The 23,321-nt window shown below is 46.4% G+C and overlaps 12 protein-coding genes across 12 annotated transcripts; 7 read left to right on the top strand and 5 right to left on the bottom strand.

Moving 5' to 3' along the window:
- Nucleotides 1-800: 800 nt before the first annotated feature.
- N7510_005784 (cytochrome P450) lies at nt 801-2,214 on the top strand (the record flags this gene model as incomplete). Its single annotated transcript, XM_056977710.1, has 4 exons — nt 801-858; nt 928-1,002; nt 1,064-1,714; nt 1,775-2,214. 4 exons carry the CDS (start codon nt 801-803, stop codon nt 2,212-2,214), a joined length of 1,224 nt encoding a protein of 407 aa, XP_056833742.1.
- Nucleotides 2,215-2,638: 424 nt separating this feature from the next.
- Nucleotides 2,639-3,690, bottom strand: fgaFS (festuclavine dehydrogenase easG; the record flags this gene model as incomplete). Its single annotated transcript, XM_056977711.1, has 4 exons — nt 2,639-2,893; nt 2,966-3,162; nt 3,217-3,588; nt 3,657-3,690. The coding sequence occupies 4 exons, from the start codon at nt 3,688-3,690 to the stop codon at nt 2,639-2,641; spliced, it is 858 nt and encodes a 285-aa protein (XP_056833743.1).
- A 783-nt stretch (nt 3,691-4,473) lies between these two features.
- Nucleotides 4,474-4,860, top strand: N7510_005786 (uncharacterized protein; the record flags this gene model as incomplete). Its single annotated transcript, XM_056977712.1, has 1 exon — nt 4,474-4,860. One exon carries the CDS (start codon nt 4,474-4,476, stop codon nt 4,858-4,860), a length of 387 nt encoding a protein of 128 aa, XP_056833744.1.
- Nucleotides 4,861-5,355: 495 nt separating this feature from the next.
- Nucleotides 5,356-6,317, bottom strand: N7510_005787 (pyrroline-5-carboxylate reductase family protein; the record flags this gene model as incomplete). The annotated part of the gene is made up of 2 exons (XM_056977713.1): nt 5,356-5,662; nt 5,734-6,317. The coding sequence occupies 2 exons, from the start codon at nt 6,315-6,317 to the stop codon at nt 5,356-5,358; spliced, it is 891 nt and encodes a 296-aa protein (XP_056833745.1).
- Nucleotides 6,318-7,099: 782 nt separating this feature from the next.
- fgaDH (chanoclavine-I dehydrogenase easD) lies at nt 7,100-7,953 on the bottom strand (the record flags this gene model as incomplete). The annotated part of the gene is made up of 2 exons (XM_056977714.1): nt 7,100-7,296; nt 7,365-7,953. 2 exons carry the CDS (start codon nt 7,951-7,953, stop codon nt 7,100-7,102), a joined length of 786 nt encoding a protein of 261 aa, XP_056833746.1.
- A 591-nt stretch (nt 7,954-8,544) lies between these two features.
- N7510_005789 (NmrA/HSCARG family protein) lies at nt 8,545-9,757 on the bottom strand (the record flags this gene model as incomplete). The annotated part of the gene is made up of 4 exons (XM_056977715.1): nt 8,545-8,807; nt 8,868-9,206; nt 9,278-9,434; nt 9,494-9,757. The coding sequence occupies 4 exons, from the start codon at nt 9,755-9,757 to the stop codon at nt 8,545-8,547; spliced, it is 1,023 nt and encodes a 340-aa protein (XP_056833747.1).
- A 710-nt stretch (nt 9,758-10,467) lies between these two features.
- Nucleotides 10,468-11,909, top strand: fgaCat (catalase easC; the record flags this gene model as incomplete). The annotated part of the gene is made up of 2 exons (XM_056977716.1): nt 10,468-10,617; nt 10,671-11,909. The coding sequence occupies 2 exons, from the start codon at nt 10,468-10,470 to the stop codon at nt 11,907-11,909; spliced, it is 1,389 nt and encodes a 462-aa protein (XP_056833748.1).
- Nucleotides 11,910-13,036: 1,127 nt separating this feature from the next.
- Nucleotides 13,037-14,197, bottom strand: dmaW (tryptophan dimethylallyltransferase fgaPT2; the record flags this gene model as incomplete). The annotated part of the gene is made up of 1 exon (XM_056977717.1): nt 13,037-14,197. The coding sequence occupies one exon, from the start codon at nt 14,195-14,197 to the stop codon at nt 13,037-13,039; it is 1,161 nt and encodes a 386-aa protein (XP_056833749.1).
- Nucleotides 14,198-14,869: 672 nt separating this feature from the next.
- On the top strand, nt 14,870-15,730 carry N7510_005792 (FAD-binding oxidoreductase; the record flags this gene model as incomplete). Its single annotated transcript, XM_056977718.1, has 1 exon — nt 14,870-15,730. One exon carries the CDS (start codon nt 14,870-14,872, stop codon nt 15,728-15,730), a length of 861 nt encoding a protein of 286 aa, XP_056833750.1.
- Nucleotides 15,731-15,878: 148 nt separating this feature from the next.
- On the top strand, nt 15,879-16,778 carry N7510_005793 (oxidoreductase; the record flags this gene model as incomplete). Its single annotated transcript, XM_056977719.1, has 1 exon — nt 15,879-16,778. One exon carries the CDS (start codon nt 15,879-15,881, stop codon nt 16,776-16,778), a length of 900 nt encoding a protein of 299 aa, XP_056833751.1.
- Nucleotides 16,779-17,077: 299 nt separating this feature from the next.
- Nucleotides 17,078-18,173, top strand: fgaMT (4-dimethylallyltryptophan methyltransferase easF; the record flags this gene model as incomplete). The annotated part of the gene is made up of 2 exons (XM_056977720.1): nt 17,078-17,345; nt 17,449-18,173. 2 exons carry the CDS (start codon nt 17,078-17,080, stop codon nt 18,171-18,173), a joined length of 993 nt encoding a protein of 330 aa, XP_056833752.1.
- Nucleotides 18,174-19,268: 1,095 nt separating this feature from the next.
- On the top strand, nt 19,269-22,382 carry N7510_005795 (antibiotic synthetase; the record flags this gene model as incomplete). Its single annotated transcript, XM_056977721.1, has 1 exon — nt 19,269-22,382. One exon carries the CDS (start codon nt 19,269-19,271, stop codon nt 22,380-22,382), a length of 3,114 nt encoding a protein of 1,037 aa, XP_056833753.1.
- Nucleotides 22,383-23,321: the final 939 nt, after the last annotated feature.

Below are 23,321 nucleotides of genomic sequence, written 5' to 3' on the forward strand. Positions count from 1 at the left end.
ATCTGCCAACCATGCTATTGCTTTCGGTGTTCGCTGTGATCGGCTGGTTGGTTGCCTCCGCCTTGCTCACTAAGATTAGAGCATGTGTAATTTGCCACTCTCTGTAAACATATGCAGGCAAAAATTATTCGGCTCTCGGTGACACTTAAAAGCCACTACCGACTCCAATAGGAGGTGATACTATAAATCATAAACAAAACTATCCTCTTCTCTGCTACTGCAGAAATGGTATCAGCACCCACTGGCGGAACCTCCAAAATGATGTCGTTCATCGTGACGGTGGCAGAGTCCATACCTTCAAACCCCATCCTAGGATTGGTATCTATGATTGCATGCGTATGCTCTCTGTTTATAATTCCAGACTGCGTCCTCAGCTGGAAGAAGAGAAGAGGCGTGGGAAAAATCCCGTATATACTTCAAGAAAGCTTTTTTGGTCCATGGTTAGAATGGATAAACCCTGATCGTGACTTCGACGGAGAAATTGCTCGAGCATATCAGAAGGTTAGCTTGCTGAAAATAAAAATATCTCTCCGCATTATACCGGTGGGAACTAATTGATACTGCGGCAGTACACCAAAAAAGGCAAGCCTTTTGCTATCCCCAACCTCAACGGTTCAGGTTCTTTTATTGTACTTCCACCTCAATCGTGCGATGAATGGGCCAATCTCCCTAGAGAACGCCTAAGTTGGACGGCTCTCATGACCGGTGTAGGTGCTAGCCTTTTGAGACTGAGTCTGGAAAAAAAAACCAATTTTGTCCTTTTTTCCTAGGAATTTCTATTGCACGACATCAACTTTGACATGACATGGCAAATCGCATCTCAGGCAGTGCTTGCGTGTAATCGAAGTGGTGTTATAAGTAAGTAGCGGGTGGCTGTCTTGCTGGAGGCTCAAATGATACGGTTATTAACCAATCTCACCTACGCAGAGCAAGTTGAACATCGCATTATTCAAGAAGTGGATGGATATCTCATCCGCATGTTTCCCAGCCAAGTTGAGAATGGTAAGCATAGGATCATCATGATCTATACTATTGTGATCGTCAGCTAATAGACAAAATCAAGATTGGAGAGAAATCAAGGTGACCGATATGGTCATCGAGTTGGCTTCATCTCTTGCCCTACTCGTCGTCTTCAATGACGGAATCGGAAAGGACCCAAGGCTTCTCCAGCATCTGATGTCATATTCTGAGAATCTTGAGGGACGAGTCGGCACACAGATGAAATATCCGTTTCTCCTGAGACCATTTGTGCGACGCTTCTCGCACAGTACTCGCACACTAAATTCAAGCATCGCGGCCCTCAAAGGGATCCTGGTTCCCGAGATTCGACGTAGAATGGAGAAAATTGATCAGAAACAGACAAGCACGACAGCAGGCAGCGAAATTTTCTATCTTGATTCTATGATACACCTAGCCTACAAAAAAAACATTATCAATTCGTATAGCGGAGAGAAGGAAAAGAATAAGTTGGCCGATCTCATTTCGGAGCATACTCTGATGATCTGCTTTGAATTCTCAGGACCTATCTGGATGTTTGCTGCCATAATGCTCTTTGAGGTCATGTTGAGGCCAAAATATGTCACTCCTCTGCGAGAAGAACTCGAAGCAGCCGTGGAACTTTCCAAGGGGGAATGGAGCTTTGATACTTTCAAACACACCCCAAAGCTAGAGAGCTTTACTAGAGAGACCCTGCGTGTCAACCCACCATCTACATGTGAGCTGACTATCCAGGCTCGCTGAGTTACGCCAAATCTGTTGACAAATATTTGAACAGTGACAAGCGGGCGACTGGTGATTGAACCGCTCCATCTTCCCTCATTGGGATTAACTCTCGAACCTGGCAGTAAAATCGCATTGCCTAGTCGATGGGCTATGTTGGATCCCGATATATATCCTGACCCTCACACATTTGACGGATACCGCTTCATTGATCCTGCTTCGGGAATCTGTGATATCCGCGACACTACTACGCCCTCCAAAACGTGGCTGCCATTCGCCATAGGTACTTTGACCTGTCCTGGACGCCTGATAGGGTTGAGAGTTTGCCAGACCATTCTCAGCAAAATGCTGATGGATTACGACATGGAACTTGTGAATCATGATAACCATCCTCTTATGCTACACGGCCTAGGCGTGGCCGTCCCGAACCCGGAGATTAAAATGCGAGTCAAAAGCCGCCACACAGGTAGAGAGAAAGTCCAGTCTGCTTCGTGAAACCTGACAGTCTCAATCTCCTTGGATGTTGTCATTTCATATATGAAAAAACATCAATCGCCATATCATATTCATTGAGGGACAGTAGTACCAAGTAGAACGAATTTCCGAAATTCTCGTTCAATTTCATGACGAGCCCAGTATGTGCTTGCTCGTAGAACCAGCTCGATAAATCATCTGTGCACGAGCCCATAGCCTTGAAACAAAATGTCGACGTCACTAGAAACTCCACTAAATATTCCAACTCAGAGTGAATTATACTCTAGGGTGACAACATAAACTCCCCGTTTACATGGGAATGACAGGCTTTCGAAAGACAATGACAGTTTGCTGGTATGCCCGGTTTGATACATGAGAAAAGCGATAGTTACATAACAGCGAATAACTTCGAACGGGATCTACCGAGACAACTATCTTTTCCTTCCTAAATCCAGACATTCCTGCTAGTCTGACAAAACTCTCGGAATGTCCGTGGCGGCACGCCGGTCACATTCTTGATAGCGTGATTCAGTCGGTCCTCCAAGCCCGGCTTGATAATAGAGTCGTCCATATCTGCTGTCATCTGTGCCCATTCAGTATCCATGCCCAAATCTTCAACAAGGTGCCGTACAAGGTCCTTGGGCGGAAGGTTGATGTGGGTGACTTTGAAACCCATTGTCTGGGTTAGAATCTCGGCGACCTTGAGTGTTATACTGCATTAGCAAACCAATTTCTACAAATCCTGACAGAGCAAAAATTGGGCCAGGCTAACCTGATCATGCGAGATAGATTGTGGTCCCAGAAGAACATGATCTGTATTATGAGCCTTCTTGTCTGTCAGGCTCCGGAAAGCCACTCGGGCTATATCATCGACGGACACGAAGGGAATCTTGCCATTCCCTGCTGAAGTGTAGATAATTCTCTTCGTTTTTATCGTCTCTGTAAACCGCGGATCCTCAGAGAAATTTTCTAGCCGAGTAGATAAGCAAACCATGAAGCAAGTCATATTCTAGTTCAACATACCCATAAACCAGGTAGGCCTCAATACAGTCCATTCTAGTTCTCCGCTCAACGAATCAAGATATTCGTGAACCTGGCCCATTTGCTCCCCACCCTTTTCGAGGATACTTGCACTGACGAATACGATGCGCTTTATAGTCTTAGTCCGCGCAAAATCAATGAACTTGATGACGTGCGGGACGATGTCGAGAACGGGAGGTGCAACAATGTAAGCGGCAGAGATCTGTCCTAAGCCATTTACAAGCGTCTGGTGGAACGGATTGCCGTATGTGCTCTCATCATCCCAGTCAAAATAGCATTGCGTGTAAAGACAGGTGTTTGACCGGGTACGGGAGGCCAGTAGAAACTGTATGTTGGCGTTATCGAGAAGCGAGGCTAGGCGAATAGAGGTCTTTCCGCGCCCACCAAGCACGAGTATCGTCATTCCTTTGGATGGTACTCACGGCCAATGTCGGAAGAAAATGCAGCATGGATCATTTGGTAGGAAGTGAAGTATCCTTAGCTACTGTTGTACCAATAGTTTGTTTCCTTAAAAACCAGAAATCAAATGAGAAGAAGATCACATGTCCCCACTAACACAGGCGAGCAAGGGGTTATTTTCTTTCTTTTTCTGTCCACAAGTACTAGTAATTGTTGACATGACTTGTTTTCGGCGACCTCAAAACCATTGAAACCCAGGCATCTTGTACTCAGAATCTTGCAGCTTGGCTACATTGAGGAGTGGTAGGGCGTGGTACATCGGTAATGATCTAAAATGTGTAACAGCTACGAGGTCTCATCGAAAATTGGCCTGTGCCTGATGATCTCGCAAGATATACTCAATATACTCAGAATCCCGGAGTTGAGCCCAAACAAGGCTTGCTCGAACAGGGTAGTCGGAGACTGATGGTCTCGTAATATATGCCCTTGTCCATTTGCATGATAGGACACAAATTTCTCGAGCTGTCCATAGTTTGCAGCAAAACTGCACAGTGCAGCAGTAAATGACAATGATGTTCCACAATACGTCGAATCAAATCATAGGAAGCCCCCTCCCCGGCGGGGAGGGGAAGGGGGAGGGACCTATTAATACATGCCATCTTCCTGTCTTTTCTCGTCCGCATATCCTAAGAACTTCCTTGCCGAGGTAATAGACTATCTCGAGACTCTAGATTGGACGTGATTTTTCAAAACGACATTAAACAAGTATGCATCCCAAAACCAAGAAATGGAAACCAGGTTAGAATTTCCTTGACCGAAATCTCATAAACAGCATTCATTATGTCGAAGAAGATCAAGCCTATCCCTGCCACCCAGTACGATGAAGTTCTCGAAGCAGCCAGTATATATGTGGATGGTATGCGGCGAGGAGACAGGGCCTATACCTCCACGGGCTTTCGGGAAACGGCCAGTGTTTATGGATATATTGAGGGACTATTCCGCGAAGGCTCTGTGAAGTTGATCTACGACTACATGGATTCCCAGACGGAGGCTCCCAAGTTCACAGCTCATCTGAGCGTGATTGGAATGACACCAAGTACCGCGGTTGTCAAATGTGAAATGGACATTCAGGCACCCGAGAACGAATACACGGACTTTATGTCGCTGGCTAAGGTAGATGGCAAGTGGCAGATTGTGGCTAAGGTATTTCATGCGTATGAGGGGTGATTTGGTTACTTTTTGACACTTGTCTCCCCGTCCATACTACTTTCATCTTTGCTCGGAGAGAATAAGATCAAGAAACATTGGGTTCGGCAAATAGTGCGCAGAAAACGGTCGTTTGTAACGGTGATGCTGTAATGCTTATTGCGACGTGCTGTAGCCACTCGATCTTCTCGGATTATTAGACCAGGAGCTTGATTTAGACATCAGAGATCGTAAATTTGACGACTTCCCCAAAGCGGGAGCAACGGCGAGTGTGTGTAACTCCACGGACGAAGGGCATATAGTGCTGAATATCAGTGAATTGAAGGGCTCAATACCCTTAAGTGATGATATTATATGAGCAGGCCTGTGTAATAGCAGGGTTGGCATGTTGAAGAACCTAAGCTACAGACCTATTCGAAGATAATGATCATTTGATATTGAAGAAGCAAATATCAGTGTGACTGCAATTTCCACCAATATTACTCATGACCTACAGCCAAAGAAACCACTATCGAGCTATTCCTCGGCCTCTCCAATCTCTCCCATTGCTCGGTTTGCCTGTATGCTTTTCTCAACACTGGATTGTACTATGCCTGGGAGATCGCCCTTCCGGAGGTTGAGGATTGCTTTCTCTGTACTCCCTCCAGGGACGCACACTTCCTGGCGCAACGACTCGACCGACCGATTTGCAGCTCGCGCCAAAACTCCAGCTCCGATACATGATTGAGTAATCATCGCTTCTGCAATGTCAGGAGACAAGCCATGGGCCCCCGCAGCAGCCACCAGGGATTCAATCAGATAGTAGAAATAAGCAGGTGCCGACCTATACAGTGAGATCCAAGATGTTTAGCCTTTGCAGACCCAAGAAGAGGGGAAGTAGAGATTCGTCCTTACCCAGCCACCGCAGCCACCACATCCAACAAGTGCTCCTCTACTACACGCACAACAGGACAGATGGTCTGGAATATAGCAGCAACATGGTTAACTCGACCAGAAGCACCAGGATTGGCACATAGTGCAGTAGCTCCCTCGCCGACTTCCAGCGGTGTATTGGGCATAGATCGAATAATGGCGCTGTTCGCGGGCAACCGCTCTTCCAACTGAGCAATTCGAACCCCTGGGCACATTGTTACGAGAGTGGGTCTGATTGTTGGATCCAGTGTCACAAGAAGATTGCTCAGCTGGGTGAATATACCCGGCACGTCGGCAGGTCGAGTGCAAACAAAAACCGTGTGCGATGTAATCGGAGCCCAGAGGTCTGGGTCAAGATTATCCAGAGTCACCAGCGCATCTGGGAATTTCGCCTTCAATTCTCGTGCACGGTCGGAACGACGAGCTGTAATGGCGATCCTGTCCACTTCTTTTGCCTTTTCGCTGCTCAAGATGCCTTGGATCATGGCTTGAGCCAGATGTCCTCCACCGATGAAAGTGATACAAAAACGTTCGGTGGGTGTGGGCCGCACTGGATTAATCGTCATGATGCTGCCTGATGAGTTGCAGCAATTAAGGCAATGTTTAAACGAGAAAAATTCCAGTCAGGAGGTTTCGGTAAATTTTAACAGAGCACAGCGACGGGTACAGCTCGATCATATCTAATGCGGTCTTGCTGTTCTAGACATATTTTTGTCTCTCGTTTCCCCTCATTGCAAAGTACTGAAGCAGGGGGCGTTGCATGCAAGCTCCTGAGACTGCTTTCAAAGCGGATGTGATGAAATGCAGATCGAGAAGGGCCATCAATATTGGTTGGGAGGCATGATCGGCAGCTGCATGAGGGACATGACCATCTGAGACATCACTAGTTAACTACTTATTAGTTATTTCTTATTTTGTGTTTGCTGAGAGACCATCCCAGGTATAGGAAAATGTGATATGTCAGTAGTACTACATATTCAGGGTGACACTTATCTTGCATATTAATGCCCCCACATCCCGGCCTGCATACTACATATTCATGAATTCTGCAGCCGCTGTTTCACCAATTTACTCATGTTTGGGACTGTCCGCGACGCTATTATTGACCATGGCGTCCATGAAGATCATTCCAGGAATTTTGATTAAAGTGGCTTCGAAATTGGACTCTGTTCGACCTCGAAGGTTATTATTCGCATTCAGCGTAATAAAAAGCCTCGCAGGGTTATTCAGGGAAGTCGAGAATGGGTTATAGTGGTTAAATGTGTAAACCCAAAGGGGATATCATCTTAAAAGCAGGATCTCAACCAGTCACTTGCTATTAAAAATCTGCTCTTTTTAACAATTAAGACTAAGGTAAAGCGGCCCCCACATTGATGTTTGCACCATATACCGGCCGCGAGTCTTCGCTTAACAACCAAACAATCGTCCTTGCTACATCCTCGGGCTTGATAATTGTGAATCCTTCTTTGCTGTATGCTTCTTTGACCTCGTGAACCGTCTTCGCCTCTGGCATGAATTTGGGTAAGAGGGGAGTATCCGTGATTCCTTGATATGGATGTTATCAGCCCTAAATTGCCCACACCGCAATTACCAGTCGAGGAGTATGCTCTTACCGGGAGAAACACTATTAACCCGAATCCCACAAGGAAGCGCATCAATCGCCACACAAGTCGTAAAATACGCGCAGGCACCCTTTGAAGTCCCATATGCATAAACATCGGGCATATGAGAAATGGAGGCGATGCTCGCGACATTGACGATACTCCGATCTTCCAGAGGCAAGTCCTTCATTGCCCGGACCTCAGCCCGAGTGCAGTAGAAGACTCCATCCAGGTTGACCTTGAAAGTTCTGCTCCATTCCTCATTTGTTTCCTCCAGAATTGTGGGTTGCTTTCGTAGACCTGCTCCCTGGGCTATGCCTGCAATGTTGGCAGCTCCGTGCAAGGCCCCAAAAGTCGAGATGATATTTTGGATCCACTTGTCCACCTCGTCCGAGGAGGTCACATCGAGAGATGTAAAATGAACTTTTGTTGATGGGTTGATCTTCTGGATAGACTTTTCAACGTGGTCAAAATGTTGATATGAGATGTCTCCAATACATAGAGTCGCTGCTCCGCGTTCGGCAAGCAAGCAGCTTGTTGCAGCCCCAATGCCGGATGCACCGCCGGTGATGGCAAAAACTCGGGATGATACGGACGCCATGGCCGGACCAAGGGTTTATTCTGCTCTTCGGTTATGACAACAGGAATAAAATCGTTCAATGAGTTTTTCCGTTGGAGGTCTAGAAACTTTAAAAGTGCAGCAGGACTAGATCATGGAGGACATCCTTTATCCTTGCATTTCAGCTGATCACTTGCGTAGAAAAAGCAAAGAGTATGAGCGATATGTGACACATACCATATTTTGATTGACATTGCGTCTACTAGGAGACCATTTTACGTGCTTTCTCATTCCCCCCAATCTATGGGGACGATCGCGGCCAAATGCTCAACTGATATGAGAGATAATTGCCTAATATAGTGATCAACTATGGGCATCGTCGTTTGAGGTCTTAGTATCTTAATATTACGATGTCATGCACAACGCTGCCTCTAAGGATGACAATATTGCTCTCTTGTCATAATTTACAGGGATGTATCATCCGCTAGTGGTTCACCGTGGTTGCAAATTACAGGTAATGCGAATGAAGAGAATGTCAGAGAGAGCTTGCATTGGCTAATGTCTTAGCGGACCAGGAATTATTGACAAAACGTCGGTAGCTCACCTTAAGCAGCATCGAATAGCCTAATTAGCTTACTTCCCAACGTGCATGGTGTTCTGAAACCACTCCTTTAATGAAAGAAGCTTAGCTTCCCTGGGGTCCTTTTCCATCGCCTCAAAGGCCTTGGCTTTCAGATGCGCAGAGACTGCTGCGGTTGTGGGCTCATTCGCAAAGTACTTTGCATTTGACAGATGACCAAAATGGAATAGCCTCCGTTGATCCTCGAGCTCAGGGATACCACCCCCGAATGTTTCCCAAGAAGGCTGAATGACATATCGTGTCTTCTTCCCAGTCACTATGGCAAGCAATGGTTAGTAGAATGACTTGAATTGGAAGACAAGGGATTGCAGCGTACCAGATTGGAAGGTACGTGCTACCTCTGGGAATGAGCTAGGATCGCTCAATGCTGGGACGATTTTCTTGTGATACTTCTCAGGGGCCAACAATACCCCATGTACAATGTCACCGAAGTCTTCTTTCACAGCGATCCAACCAACAGGCATGTCGGTTTCAGTGCCCCATCGTGGAGTACTGAGAGTTAAAAATCCTTCCTCGTCCGAGAAATAGGGAAACCCTCCAAATACTGGCGCCATCTCCTTACTGGCGAAAAGCTCCATGTAGAACCCTGCGAACACGGGACAGACAGTCTCAAAGAACCCGGTGTCCATAGCGTATTTCTCAATTTTAGATTTCACTAGCCCGAACGTCAGCTCTTGGGGTCCATATTTGAGCGCGGGTGTGAAAGAAATTGGCGCTACGACATACTCTCAGCTGCGTTGGCATGGACCTTTCCACCAGTGAAGGCGGAAGTGGAAACAGCCGAGCTATATACAAGGTGCTTCACCGTGTTTGCCTCCACGATCCCATCAATGATGGTTTTCCCAAGGTCTAACTCGTTGGGGCCATTTTTGTCTAAGAATTGCTACAAAAGTTAGCGATCTCTATACCGATTACAAATGTCGAGGTCAAGGGTAAGCCTACCGGATCCTCAGAGTTGGTGTTCACAAATGCAGCCCACGAGCCAGCAAAGGCTGCGGTGATTTCCTCCCTCTTCCATCCATCTGCTTGAACAACCTCAACTCCCAAGTTACGCAGCTCTTGAGCAGCCTTGGAGTATGGTTTTCGGGTGATGGCAGTGACCTTGAAGGCTTTGTTTTGAACCAGTGAGCGGACTACCGAGCCACCTTGAGAGCCGGTAGCTCCGAACACAGTAACAATCTTGGGAAGGGCAGAGTCATGAGTCATTTTGAGCTATGTAAAGGGAAATTCACATTTTTTTTGTTTCGACTTTCCAGTCCAAATATATGGCGGGCCTTCGACACCATAGACCGAAACTTGAAAAGGGTCACACTTCAAATGGGGAGACGTGAAGGGCAAAAGCACGGTGACGGGGGTATCAACACTTGCAAGATAACCAAGGCTGAGGTTCTGTGAGGTGGCACGACATGTGAGGTAGCAAGGGGCAATGTGGAAGAGCATATAGCTGTCGTGTAACAAAGGCCTTTCCAAATTGCCCTGCATATGCGTATTTATTTCGATGAACCAGAGACTCAGAACTATTATGTATAATATACAAGGTAGCACAAAGTGTATGGAGATGGCTGATGAACTGAGGGAAGAGTTATGTTACCACTATGGATCCACGGGTAGTCTTATTCAACGTCCGCTCATTCCTCTAAGTTAGCTAGTTACTTACCCCATTCTCTCATTAATTGATTCTAATGAAAACAACTTAACGGAGCTAGAGGCTATCCCAAGTACCAGGTGAATAGCTTGTATTACGCAATTTACATATTCCTGTACTCGTCAGCGAGACCAATCTCTACCTATTTTCTCTCTGCAATCACGGAGCAACGTTCTTTTCCATTGAAGCTGTTAAACTAATAGTTTGTACTTCCACTCCACTCGCAATGTCGAAGATTAGGAAACAGCTTCCCCTGCCCCGTTGCCCGATCATGGGGATCAATGAGACCTCATCGGAAGGTGGAAACTATCCTGAAGATAGGAATACTCAGGTGCTCGACAAATTGGCGCGATTTAACCGTGAAAAGATACCCGAGCGAGCTGTGCATGCCAAAGGTGCAGGGGCCTACGGAGTGTTTGAGGTGAGTTATTGCATCATTTCTCCTCCCATTCTCATCTGATGGACGAAATATAGGTCACCGCCGACATATCCGATATTTGCGATATTGACATGCTACTCGGAATAGGGAAAAAGACACACTGTGTCACGCGATTTTCTACCACCGGCCTCGAGCGTGGCTCCGCTGAAGGAGTCCGTGATCTGAAGGGCATGGCGACAAAATTCTTCACTAAACAGGGTGAATGGGACTGGGTGTGCCTGAACTTTCCATTCTTTTTCATCCGCGACCCAGCAAAGTTCCCCAGCCTGATGCATGCCCAGAGACGGGATCCTCAGACCAACTTGCTGAATCCCAACATGTACTGGGACTGGGTGACAGACAACCATGAAGCGCTGCATATGACTCTGCTACAATTTAGTGACTTTGGGACCATGTTTAACTGGCGCACTCTTAGTGGCTATATGGGCCATGCTTATAAATGGGTCATGCCGGATGGTTCCTTCAAATACGTGCACATATTTCTATCATCGGACCTTGGGCCCAACTTCACCGACGGCGGACAAGGAAGTAACTCAAACAAAGACAGTGATCCAGATCATGCCACTAGGGATCTTTACGAGGCGATTGAGCGCGGTGAACATCCCAGCTGGACTGCCAACATCCAGGTCGTGGATCCCATGGATGCTCCAAAGCTAGGATTCAATATCCTAGACGTGACAAAGCACTGGAACTTGGGCACGTATCCATCAGGCGTGTCACTGATTGAATCACGACCATTCGGCAAGCTCACGCTAAATCTGAATGCCCAAAACTACAATTCCGAGATTGAACAGCTTGCTTTCTCCCCATCAAATATGGTCCCGGGGGTTGAGCCGTCGGAGGATCCAGTGTTGCAAGCGCGAATGTTTGCATACCCGGACGCTCAACGATACCGTCTTGGTCGTCAGAAGCCACCTGTCAAAACAACAGAGAGCAAAATACACAAGAACCTGGGACCTGAATTTGTGGACTGGGTTGCTCAGACTTCCTCGAAGACTTGGTCGCAGCCAAATGCCGACGACTATAAGTTTGCTGGAGAGTTTTACAGTGTCCTTCCTGAATTTCGCAGCAAGGAGTTTCAGGACAAGATGGTCCAGAATATCGTTGAGTCCGTGTCACTGACGCGTGATGATATTAGACAGAAAGTATACCAGACCTTTGGGTTGGTTCATTCTGACCTTGCGCACCGTGTCCGTCAAGGTGCTGAGAGCCTTATTGCGGACCGAACTCATGGACTTGCTCCAAGGGAAGTCCCAGGGTCGGCAAAACTATAGAATACATTTCTTGTGGGAATCAACAGAATGAAGAATAAAGTCAAACCGAACAGGTAGTTAAAGGGCGAATTCAAAATATTCTCGGGATAAAAGCTTTCAACGTAAGGGATTATATGTACGCATGCCGCCCAGACCGAGGCGATCTTTTTACGCGTCCGTCTGATGCAAATCCACGCATATATTCTAGTATTTAAAACTTACCACATGGGTACAACTATCAGCTTGAACACTTAGGCAAGCTTCAAAATATTACATATATTATTGTGACGTGAATACCGGCCTTCGTTTTGAGCCCAAGTATTTTACTCTTTATGGAAGCGATCTGTGCTGTGTCACTTATATTGCAATATCGATTCAGCCTCACTCGCTAACGAAAGGGCATTTACAACAAAACCAAAGTTTAATAATCCATGCCTCACATTACTCCGCTGATGGTAGTAAGTATATATTCGATTTTTAGGACCGAGATGTGACATACTTGAAAAAACTATACAGTTCAATCGGTGGGTTAACTAGGGGCAGAGTGCCCACGTTCTAAGCCACCTTGGCACAATCTCAAACATCACCGGCTGTCTATTTCACGAATCTAAAGATTGAAATTTCCGACCTCGGCCTTGCTATTACATTGTGAAATGAAAAGGTAGGCGAAAAGCAGTTTGAAAATAAAAAGCAATCCGTGAGTCTGCTGTTCATTGACATGGTTATATCCCACACGGTGTGTAATCTGGGATATCCACTCAGGCTTTCACTGCAGAAATGGAGCTTTGGAGCTTCGTTTCTGGAGCTGGATTACAGTGGAAGATTGGATGTTCGTGACAAACGATCTTGCAGTTTTCTTGGGGCATAGTCAAGTCCACTACAGCATGGTTAGACTAAACTGCAGAATTGAAGGGGACCCATCATGCCCGTCTTCTCTTTTCAGATCATTTACAACAGGAACTTACATAAGGACCAATCTCCAGTCTCGAAAGTCTGGAGGTACACACTTAAATATGGCATCTGCTTTCGATACGAGAATGAGATATATGCGTGCAGATAGTTGAGGCTGTCACTGTCTTCATGGGGGCTGTTGTGTGGTCAGCGTGGATTCGACCTGCAAGACAATACATTGATATGGAGACAACATACTAATAGGAAAGTAAGCTCTCTTTGTATGATTCAGCTATGTCTGTCCATCCTTGCTGTTGGAAAAACTCGGTCAAGGCGTCCGCTATCTTCATGTCGTTCATTCCGAACGTGGTGAAATAAACCTGAGGCTCAGGCATGGTTTCGTTAGGGTACAGTGTATAATTAGCCATGAGTGGAAGCTGCTCATTCGGAGTTGTACCGAGGGGTAGATATCCGTTGGGATAAGTCAATAGACCAGTCGGGAGTTTGATCAAGTCCCAGAGCTCCCTGATAAGGCGAAGTCCAGCCAGAGTCGATGGATCTTGACGGCGGCCTCCCATGGTCCACAAGTTCTCCATGGATTCAAGCGATACCATGCGTTCAAGAAGATATATCTTAGTTCGGGACTTTTCCGGGCTCAGGAGATCACATGAAAGTAGCCGTGTAGTTGCTGTACTGTTTTGGCCGCGGGAACGAACATATTCTTCCAGTACATGCAGAGGTTCAAGGAGAATTGGAATCTGCTGGCAGTACGAACGGACGGATTGAAACATGAGGTCATCGATCGATCGGCCAGTAGCAAGTGATTTGAGAGCGGGATAGATATAGGCTTTCAGCACCATGCCGCCCTCCGGCTGGAGATCGACAGCAAGCTTGTTCTGGGTCTTGATCTCACTTCCCACCAAGTCATTTTTAAAGAGGCGCTCGGATTCGTTGTCGCTCAAAGTCAGGTCGGCTTTATAATGCTTAAAAGACTGCAGATCAATGTCTTTTTGAAGAGGCAGAAACTTCCCGAGACTATCCCAGACCGCGCGGGTGTTGAATGGATCCTCAGCCGTTCCAGTGGAGGCATTGATGGGCTCAAATGTATAGCGCACCAGGTTAGAGGAACAATTGAGACTCAACTCGAAAGGGGTACCGTAACGAGTAAGAATGCTTAGCCATCGGTCACGGCTATTGGTATGATAAGGTCCCAGAAAAGGAATGACAGCCTTTTTCCACAGCCCTAGTATCATGTACTGCTGATGAAGATCGTACCGCGCCATTCGCAGCATCTCTGCAAACATCGGCGCCGTGCTGTGCCACCAGAGGTTCTGATCATCGTTGGGAAAGTCAAGAAGATTGCTCAGGATTTTGTAGCTTAATGACTGGGAAGCATTTCGTTTCATATTTTCCTTCATATTTTGATACTTGGAGGCCATGGATAAGGTGCCGAGATTGGATGTATGAGGGCAAGAAGGCTAAACGTCAAGCTATATATGTTCAGATATCTCAAGTCCAAGCTCGAGAAATATGAAATTTTAGCGTCCTGCAATAGCAACTGTCGATCTTCGTCTGCAAAGCAATCAGTAAGGTAAGCCTTCAAATACTGGGTTTTTTCTATTTCTTTTTTTCGATGCTGTCCCAAGCATGACTGCATGTGACAAGATGCCTACTTCTCAGCGTGCAACTCCACATCATGAAACCGCGTTAAGGCTGGAGAGACCTTTTCTAATAATTCATTATTGACGCCGTGCAACAATGCTTGGTCCATTACAGCTACAAATGCGCCCCATAAATCGGGACCATTGCAGATATTGTTTGTGAAAGTGAATACGGCATGTGTTGTACATGCTGCTGCGCTTGAATCTCCCCAACCAATGATTCGTGACATTTCTGCGACAAGAGCTGAAAGTGACCAAGTATACTTCAATGGAACCCTGAAGTGCTTTAGTCACATCCGATGCTGAAGTTGCTGTTCTTTCTCTCGTAATCCTTTAATACTCGTATCATGGACGATACCTAGTTTCAAGGTTGCAATAGATAATATCCTATCCTCTTGCATCGGTCGAGCAAATTGTTCCTGCGCCAGAATGCAATACATTTTCTTCGCGTCAGTTTTGTTAATAAGCTGGATTTTCGCATCTACACATTTTACTGTGTCCCTCTGTCGGTGTCTGCCTGAGCACAATTGTTGGCCGTCAGACGAGGAGTGGTCAACTTTCAACGCCTCAATAAATGGAAACCTAATCCGCCTATACCCAGTAGGCTCCGTCTGCCACGATCCCACATTCAATCGGAGAGCCTGTGAAGAGCTCAAGGAGTTATCCCGCGACACTGGATGGAGGGCCAGCCAACCGGGTATCAATAGCTTTTACTACCGTTTACTTAATATAATTGCCCTGGCTCATTATATCCTACTAGGTGCCTTACAGGACTGGATTTGGGAAATTGGCTCCAGAGACAATGAGTCATGCTTTTTGACAACCCCCAAGAAGACTTCCTGTCATCAGGGTAACATTCCGTTCTATTCTGCCGTTGTGGAATCAGAAAATCACGTCCAAGTCGCCATCCGCTTTGCCACGCGGAATAATATACGCTTAGTGATCCGCAATACTGGTCATGATTTGGGAGGCCGCTCAAGTTCGCCAAATTCTCTGCAGATAAATACCCATCGTCTCCAGTATACACAGTTTTATGATGATTTTCGCCCCAGTGCGTCCAACCAGTCCTTGGGACCAGCTGTAACTGTTGGAGCCGGTGTTGTGATGGGAGAATTGTACGCGAGATGTGCTCTAAAAAGACAGATTGTCGTGGGTGGAGATTGTCCCACTGTGGGGGTAGCTGGTGGTTATATTCAAGGCGGAGGGGTGTCGGATTTTCTCAGTCATAACCGAGGGCTCGCTGTTGACAATGTTCTAGAGTTTGAACTAGTGACGGCCAACGCAAGTTGAACCAGCTTTTACCCCATGTTAGCAGCACAAGTGACTAATGTTTCCGCAGGGAGAGCTCATCGTTGCCAATGCGATACAGAATAACGACCTCTTTTGGGCCCTGAGAGGAGGTGGTGGGGGTAGTTTTGGCGTTGTTACGCGGGTAACAATGAAAACATATCCTGATGTTCCAGTTGTGGTAGTCAAGCTAGCACTCTCAACCACGCAGATCAGCTCCATGAATTGGTCTCACGACCTGAAAGTCCTCCTACAGGCTCTGCAAGCCATGAATCGCGACGGTGTCAGTGGTCAAATTCTTGTCTCTGCAGTTCACGATGGCGCAGCGAATGCTCTCCTCACAATGTGGTTCTTGAACCACACTGATATCACTCAAGGAGAGAGGTTAATGCAGCCCTTCTTCGCGATGCTCAGCCAGAATGGCACATCAAATTCCTTGTCCTCAAGAGCTCTATCTAGACTCACCTCTAGCTACCGCCAAGTCCCGGACAAAAACCCGACAAACAATGGGATTGTAGCCGGGTCAGTGGTTCTTTCCAATGAGCTTTTTAACTCTAAATACGGACCAGACCGCATCGCACAGGCATTTGCAGATTTACCTATGGCTCCCGGTGATCTTTTTTTCACCAGCAATCTCGGTGGTCGTGTAGTTGCTATGCAGGATGGTGATAACACGGCCATGCATCCAGGCTGGCGGTCCTCAGCACATCTAGTGAGCTACATTCAAACTGTACAACCCTCGTTTGAAGCCAAGGCCTCAGCTTTGGATAGATTGACGCATGAGTTAATGCCCTTGCTTTACTCTATTGACCCAGAATTTCGTCTGTCCTACCGAAATGTGGGAGACCCCAATGAGAACGATTTTCAGAGGGTCTATTGGGGCCCAAAATACGGGCGCTTACGAAGGGTGAAGAACAAGTGGGACCCTGAAGATCTTTTCATCTGCAAGTTGGGGGTTGGTAGTGAGCAATGGGACGACCAACTTTTCTGCAGAAATCGCCCCCGAGTGGTGGATCGGATTTTGGATTGGGTACGTGGGTATATGCCATGATCAACATTGTTATTTGCTTTTTCCAAGTGTTTGCATGCATGGAGAGGGTTATTCAACACGAGTCTCGATGCAGGAATCTACTATTGCTGGCCCCGCCCGTTGGCGTCATGCTGGAGAAAGGGGTATACTAAGAAGCTTGTATGCGTGTCACCACCTCGTTAACTCCACAAGTCACAAATTCGAATGATAAGCAGAATATATATGGTGAAAACGCATAATATGTACTACCTGACCAAATTATAAAGGAGATTGAAATAGGGTACACCCAGTCCCAATCCACGAAATAGCTACAAGTCGGGATGTCGAGATCCAGTGCTTCAATCCTCGACATCCGTCGCAGCAAATTCGATGAATCTATCCCAAACCAGGTTGTGCAAGGTCTTAAGAGCCAACCCAAGACTCTTCCGGCTCTCCTCTTCTACAGTACTGAGGGGATTCGACATTGGAATAGACACTCTCAAGCCTCAGACTTTTATCCTCGGAAAGAGGAGATCTACATACTGGAGAAGAAAGCACAAGAAATAGCCGCATCTGCCAGAGATCAGAGTGTTATTGTCGATTTTGGTAGTGCGTAAGTTAACATAGAACCCTATCCAAAGCCAGATAGTCATCGTCTCACCCATCATCGTGTTGAGCAGGTCTCTGGACAAGGTTATCTTGTTATTGGAAGCGCTTGAAGCTGAACAGAAGTCTATTACCTACTATGCTCTAGATTTGAGTTTTGAAGAGTTGGAATCTACCATTCACGCTATTCCACAAAACAAATTCCATTACGTGAACATCAAAGGTCTGCATGGGACTTTCGAAGATGGACTACACTGGCTGAAGGAGACGCCTAGCATCCGGGACCTTCCTCACATTCTCCTCCTCCTTGGACTGACAATTGGCAATTTCTCGCGGCCCAATGCGGCGAAATTTCTTCTCAGTATTGCACAGCATGCCATGACCCGGAATGCAGAGAATAGCTCTATCATCTTAACCCTGGACAGCTGCAAAGTGCCGACGAAGGTTCTGCGTGCCTACAACGCGGATGGTGTAGTTCCATTTGCCTTGGAGTCTTTAAATTATGGGAATTTTCTTTTGCAGCAGGAATCTAGCCGGGAGAAGAGGCAGGTATTCAATTTATGTGAATGGCACTACTTGAGCGAGTGGAACTTTGTCGACGGGAGACATGAAGCCTCGTTGATTCCTTCGTCAAAGGATATCAGGTTAGGCTCCCCACTGGATGAAATCGTTATTCGGCAAGACGAGAAAGTCCGGTTTGGCTGCAGTTATAAATATGACTGTCTCGAGCGTAATGAGCTCTTTTCTGCTGCAGGTCTGCGTGAGGTTGCTGTGTGGTCCCAGGAGGGTTGCGATGTGGCATTCTATTGTTTAAAATTACCTGTTGGTTAGGGCTTAGTCGTGGAGGATGCCGAAATAACATGTTGGTGGAGTGACATATTACGAGTGTCAGACCTATGATCGTGAGGAATTGCCTCTCTTTGTCTGTTTGTTGATCTCCGAGGGTTGCTACGGTATCCTAACCTCCGGCGTGTTGCAGACCTTCTCAAATAGCTTCAATCTTCCTTTATACTATCTCATATGATTCGATGGTTTCGGCACCTTGCCTTTTGTCCCGAACTTTTCATAACTCAGTCGCAGAAGTCATAATCTAAAGATATTTGTGTCACCCAATCCCCAGATGGCCTCATTAGCCAACGAGAATATTACAAGATAGATGAAGTTATTCAAGGCTTCACATATCATGCTGCTACACTTCCTTTTCCGACCCGCACAGACAGGAATAATCGGAACAGTAGCTTAACTCACATTTCTATATTTGCAAGAAGGAAACAGCAAGAAAAAAACTCTAATAATGGACTATATTCGGCGCACTTCAACGCAATCGTAGGAGATGATTTGGTGGCTAGCTCAGTACATGTACGGCGGAACATGTACGTGGAATGTAAAAGGATCTTGGGGGGGGGGGACGACATAAGACGCAAGGAATAACGTATTCATTGATATTTTCCTTGTTTTTTCTGGCTCGCATCGATCAACTAAAACGCATACACTATATTTATCTATATTTGAGCGCGTCGTACATCGTATTTCGTTGTGCAGCAAATTGGTGGATAAATGTGGTACACTTATTCGAGGAAATCTGAGTTTAGGATCACTGAACATAGACATCTGCATGGTAGATTTGAAATATCGAACTACGCTCACAGACTATCTATTTACTCAGTGTGGGTCATGTTCGAATAGAAAGCAGGACACAGCGACATCAGGAAATGCGCTCAACGAATACAGACTGTGTTCAGAACAAGCAATCTTATCTATTGATTACTGTAAATCCCCCTTTTTGTTTTTTGAGGTATATAGTAGGTATAAACAAGGTGGGGTTTCACTTCTCCATCGTTCACCAAGTTCACTATTCCTAAACCACATCTCTTTAGCTTTTCATATCCATTCGTCCACCACTTGGCTACTTTCATTTCAGTGAATATGGCAAGCAAGGTTATTACGACAACCTACAATGGATCTGCATCAACCAATGTAAAACTTGAGGGTGTAAGCCCTGGTCTTGGAGAGCTGTTATACGAAAATGTTCGGAAGCACCCTGGAAACATCGCGATTGAGTTCGGTGAACGGAAAGTCACATATGCAGAACTTCATTGTTATGGGCTGATCCTGTCCCGTCAACTCGTCAAGCGAGGGTTGAAGGCCGAGGAACCAGTGGCCATCATTACCGACGCTGGAATCGACCAAATCATCGCGCAAGTAGCCATTATCTACAGTGGTGGCGTTTGTTGTGGCCTTGACCCATCTCTTCCCGAGAAAGAAATCAAGGATCGGCTGCTTAACGCTGCATGCCGGTTGTGCCTCCTCGATGACCAAAATATGGGCCGCCTGAAAGATTTCACAATGATGGCCATACCAAGCCGTCCACTCACTGTCGATGATGTGGAACTAGCCATTCAATGCCCGCCTTCACGAAGCACGATAAGTGACCAGCTTTGCCATTTGATGCACACATCAGGCTCGACTGGTAAATCCAAGGCTGTGCGGATCAAGAGCAAGGCAATTTTACAAGTTGCGAGATGTAGGCGGACTGTACCCATAAGCTCTCGAGATCGGGTGGCCCAGATAGGCATGGTAAGCTTTGATGTCTCTATGTGGGAGATTTGGGTCACTATGATTCACGGGGCAACTATCATTCCTATTCGCCGCAGTATTGTGTCGGACGTTTTCCAACTATCCCAACTTTTGACGGAACTGGCAGTCACAGCTATTCTTGTTCCCGCAGCGTTACTCTCGCCACTCGTACTTGCTTCGCCTACTGTTTTCTCTAAAATGAATGTGGTCTATAGTGGTGGAGAGGCACCAAATCTTGCGGCGATGCAATCCGTCTTGGAAACTGCGCCACCCAAGCACATGTTCAACGGATACGGACCCACAGAGTGCTGCATTTTCTCACTTGTGCGTGAGATCACTCTCGAGGATGCCAAAAAGCGTTGTACGTCCCTTAACATTCCTGTCGGAGAGACAAAATACATGATTTTGAACGACCAGTATTTGCCTGTGGCAACAGGGGAGACCGGAGAGCTCTTCCTGGGGGGGGACGGGGTTTCACCAGGTTATCTCAACCTTGCTGAGAAGACTGCAGAGCGGTTCTTGACAAGTCTCGATCATCCTACCCTAGATTCTTCATGTAACTGGTTTGCGACGGGTGATTTGGCCCAGCAGACTAGTTCTGGCGATATTCAGATTGTTGGACGGAAGGATTACCAGGTGAAGATTCGGGGTTTCCGTATCGAATTGGAAGGTGTTGAGGCCGCTTTGATGGAGACCGGTTTCTTCTACGCCGCTTCTGCTTGTAAGGTGCAGCGCGACGATGACCAAACGAATGCAATTCTCGTCGCATTTGTGGTTCCTAAAAGCGCCGACTTCAACGTGAAGGATGCTATTGCATTATTAGAGAAACAATTGCCAGGTTATATGATACCCCGGATTGAGATACACGAGAAACTCCCATTGAACGGACATTGCAAGGTCGATCGTCACCAGTTAGTCCGCGACTATCTCGAAAATGCCACTGCAAGACAGGCCGAGTCGCATAGATCAACCAACGATGCTTCCATTATTGAAAGACTGAGAAAGATCTGGTACAGCGTACTACCATCATACGGTGGAGAGATCCGGTACACGGATGACTTTTTGACAATTGGCGGCAGCTCGCTACAGGCGGCTATGCTCCTCATTCGGATCAAGAAAGAGTTTGGAACGCAATTGACGGCGGTGGACATATTCGAACACACTACCCTCGCAGGGATGGCAGACCTGATAGGCGCTGGAAATAAGTCATTTCGTTTGGACGAGGTCCAAAATCAACTCTTCCGCAAAGACGCAAGCCTGTTTTCTACACTCAACCTGCGGCCATTGGCTGATGCACCAGTCAACTGGAACGCGCCATCTGAAGGCCATATATTCTTAACTGGAGCGACTGGATACGTGGGGGCATTTACCCTACACGCAATGCTTACTCTGCCCGAGGTGAAATCTGTCACATGTCTCGTGCGCGGTGATACTCAAAGCGATGCCCGCGCACGTGTCATGAAAACGCAGGCTCAGTATTGCCTTGATTCCAATTCATCTGCATACGACAAGCTCGTGGTCATTGAAGGAAGTCTCGATCATGAGACATTGGGACTTGGAACCGAAAAATTCCTGGAACTAGCAGAGCAAACCTCCGCTATTTTCCATCTGGCTGCTCATGTCAATTATGCTCATCCATATGTTAACCATCGGACTGCTAATGTCATTGGCACTGCGACACTACTTCGACTGCAGTCAATTGGCAAGCCAAAACGCCTTCACTATATGTCATCCATCTCCATATACGGACCAACCGGGCTTATTCACAACCGCCGCAGCGTGGGAGAAAATGATTCTCCGATGAAGTACATTGACTCAGTCCAGTATGACAACGGATATGCTCAAAGCAAGTGGGTTTCGGAGAAATTAGTGTATGACGCTATTCAGTCGGGCTTTCCCATCACTATCTATCGTCCGGGCTCGGTCTTTTGTCATAGCGTTACAGGAGTGGGTAATGCCTCCGACTTCAATAGCCGGTTGATGCTCAGTTGCCTCCGGATGAAGTGCTTCCCAACCATGATGGATCAAAGCAAGAACTTTATCCCGGTCGACTACCTCACTAAGGCTATGCTCCATCTGTCCAAAAGGGATGATAGTATCGGACAAGGCTACAACCTGGTCCCGGAACTGCTAGAGCCGCCGACAACCGAGCTTCAGAAAACGTTTAAGATGGTAGAAGAAGCAAGTGGGGTTTCTCTTGAAGAATTGCCGTATCGAACCTGGTTGGATCGTCTCCAGGCACAGGATGACAGCGATCCCCTTCGTCCTTTGCTACCAATGTTAGACGAGAAGGTTTTCAACGGCCTTTGCCGGTGGGAAACATACGCCAAGATGCCAATCTACGAGACTAGCAATCTCAAGAGGCATCTGCAAAGTGACCCAACATTGGGCAAGTGTCCTCCGTTGAGTATGAATTTGTTGAAAAAGTTTCTTACCAACTTGGGAGCGCTGGATAATATCTAATTTCATAACCTCCGTGCTGAAACGCCTTCTGCTGGCATGTCTTGGGGTATTTTTGGGGTATCACTCTTCGTCATTTCTGTCGTTATTCTTTTTTTGACTTCTCTTTCAATTTCCCCGAAGAAATATCACATAAACTGAACCATACATAATATTTGATGGAAAAAATTAAAAATTTCCTTATGGCACTATAAATTGGATAGATATACCAACAAAGCATGAACATTGCAATCATTATAACATTGCTTTCTTAATTGAAGGAGGGCCAAGCAAAGCTCAATGTCAAACTATCTCAATGCGATGAACATGTTTAATTACTATTAGCACATATCCATATTATGCCCGGAGAAAACAGACTTAGGACCCTCTTGAGTCCCCCGTGAATCTTCCGTAACACCTAATCCATTACCAGGATCCCTACAGTGTATTTGGGAACTTTGTGCAAAAGGACAACCCTAGATGTGGCTCTGCTATTGAGCTTTCATCCGGAGTCGGTTAAACTATTGTCAAGTAGTACTCTCTGTCCCTTGAGTTACACGACCATAGACAATACATGAAATTATTTATCGGTCACCACACTTAGGAGGTCCAACTTTCATACAAATGCCATAATTTGTTGCGCAACTTGTTGGCCCATTGCTAGTTTCATGGGGCTACTAAGCTTGGCTCCAAATTCTTTTATTCAAAAGTCCCACATTCGTGCACGATATGTACTTTCACAACAGAAAAAAAGGCGACAGCGAGCTGATAATAGAAGGTAGTAATAATATCGTCAGGACCATTTTCAGTCCTCATGCCCTTTCCATGCACTAATGTCGTCTACTGTTTTCTGCCAATACCATTCTCATTTAATGAGTCTAGAAGATAGTTTGTAGCTCGCGAAATGAAATCTGCAAAGTATATTTGAATCCCCCACTGCTAACCATCTTAAGATCTTTTTAA

This window comes from Penicillium lagena (assembly GCF_028827675.1).
Source record: "Penicillium lagena strain IBT 129212 chromosome Unknown utg000003l_segment0_segment0, whole genome shotgun sequence".
Taxonomy (NCBI): domain Eukaryota; kingdom Fungi; phylum Ascomycota; class Eurotiomycetes; order Eurotiales; family Aspergillaceae; genus Penicillium; species Penicillium lagena.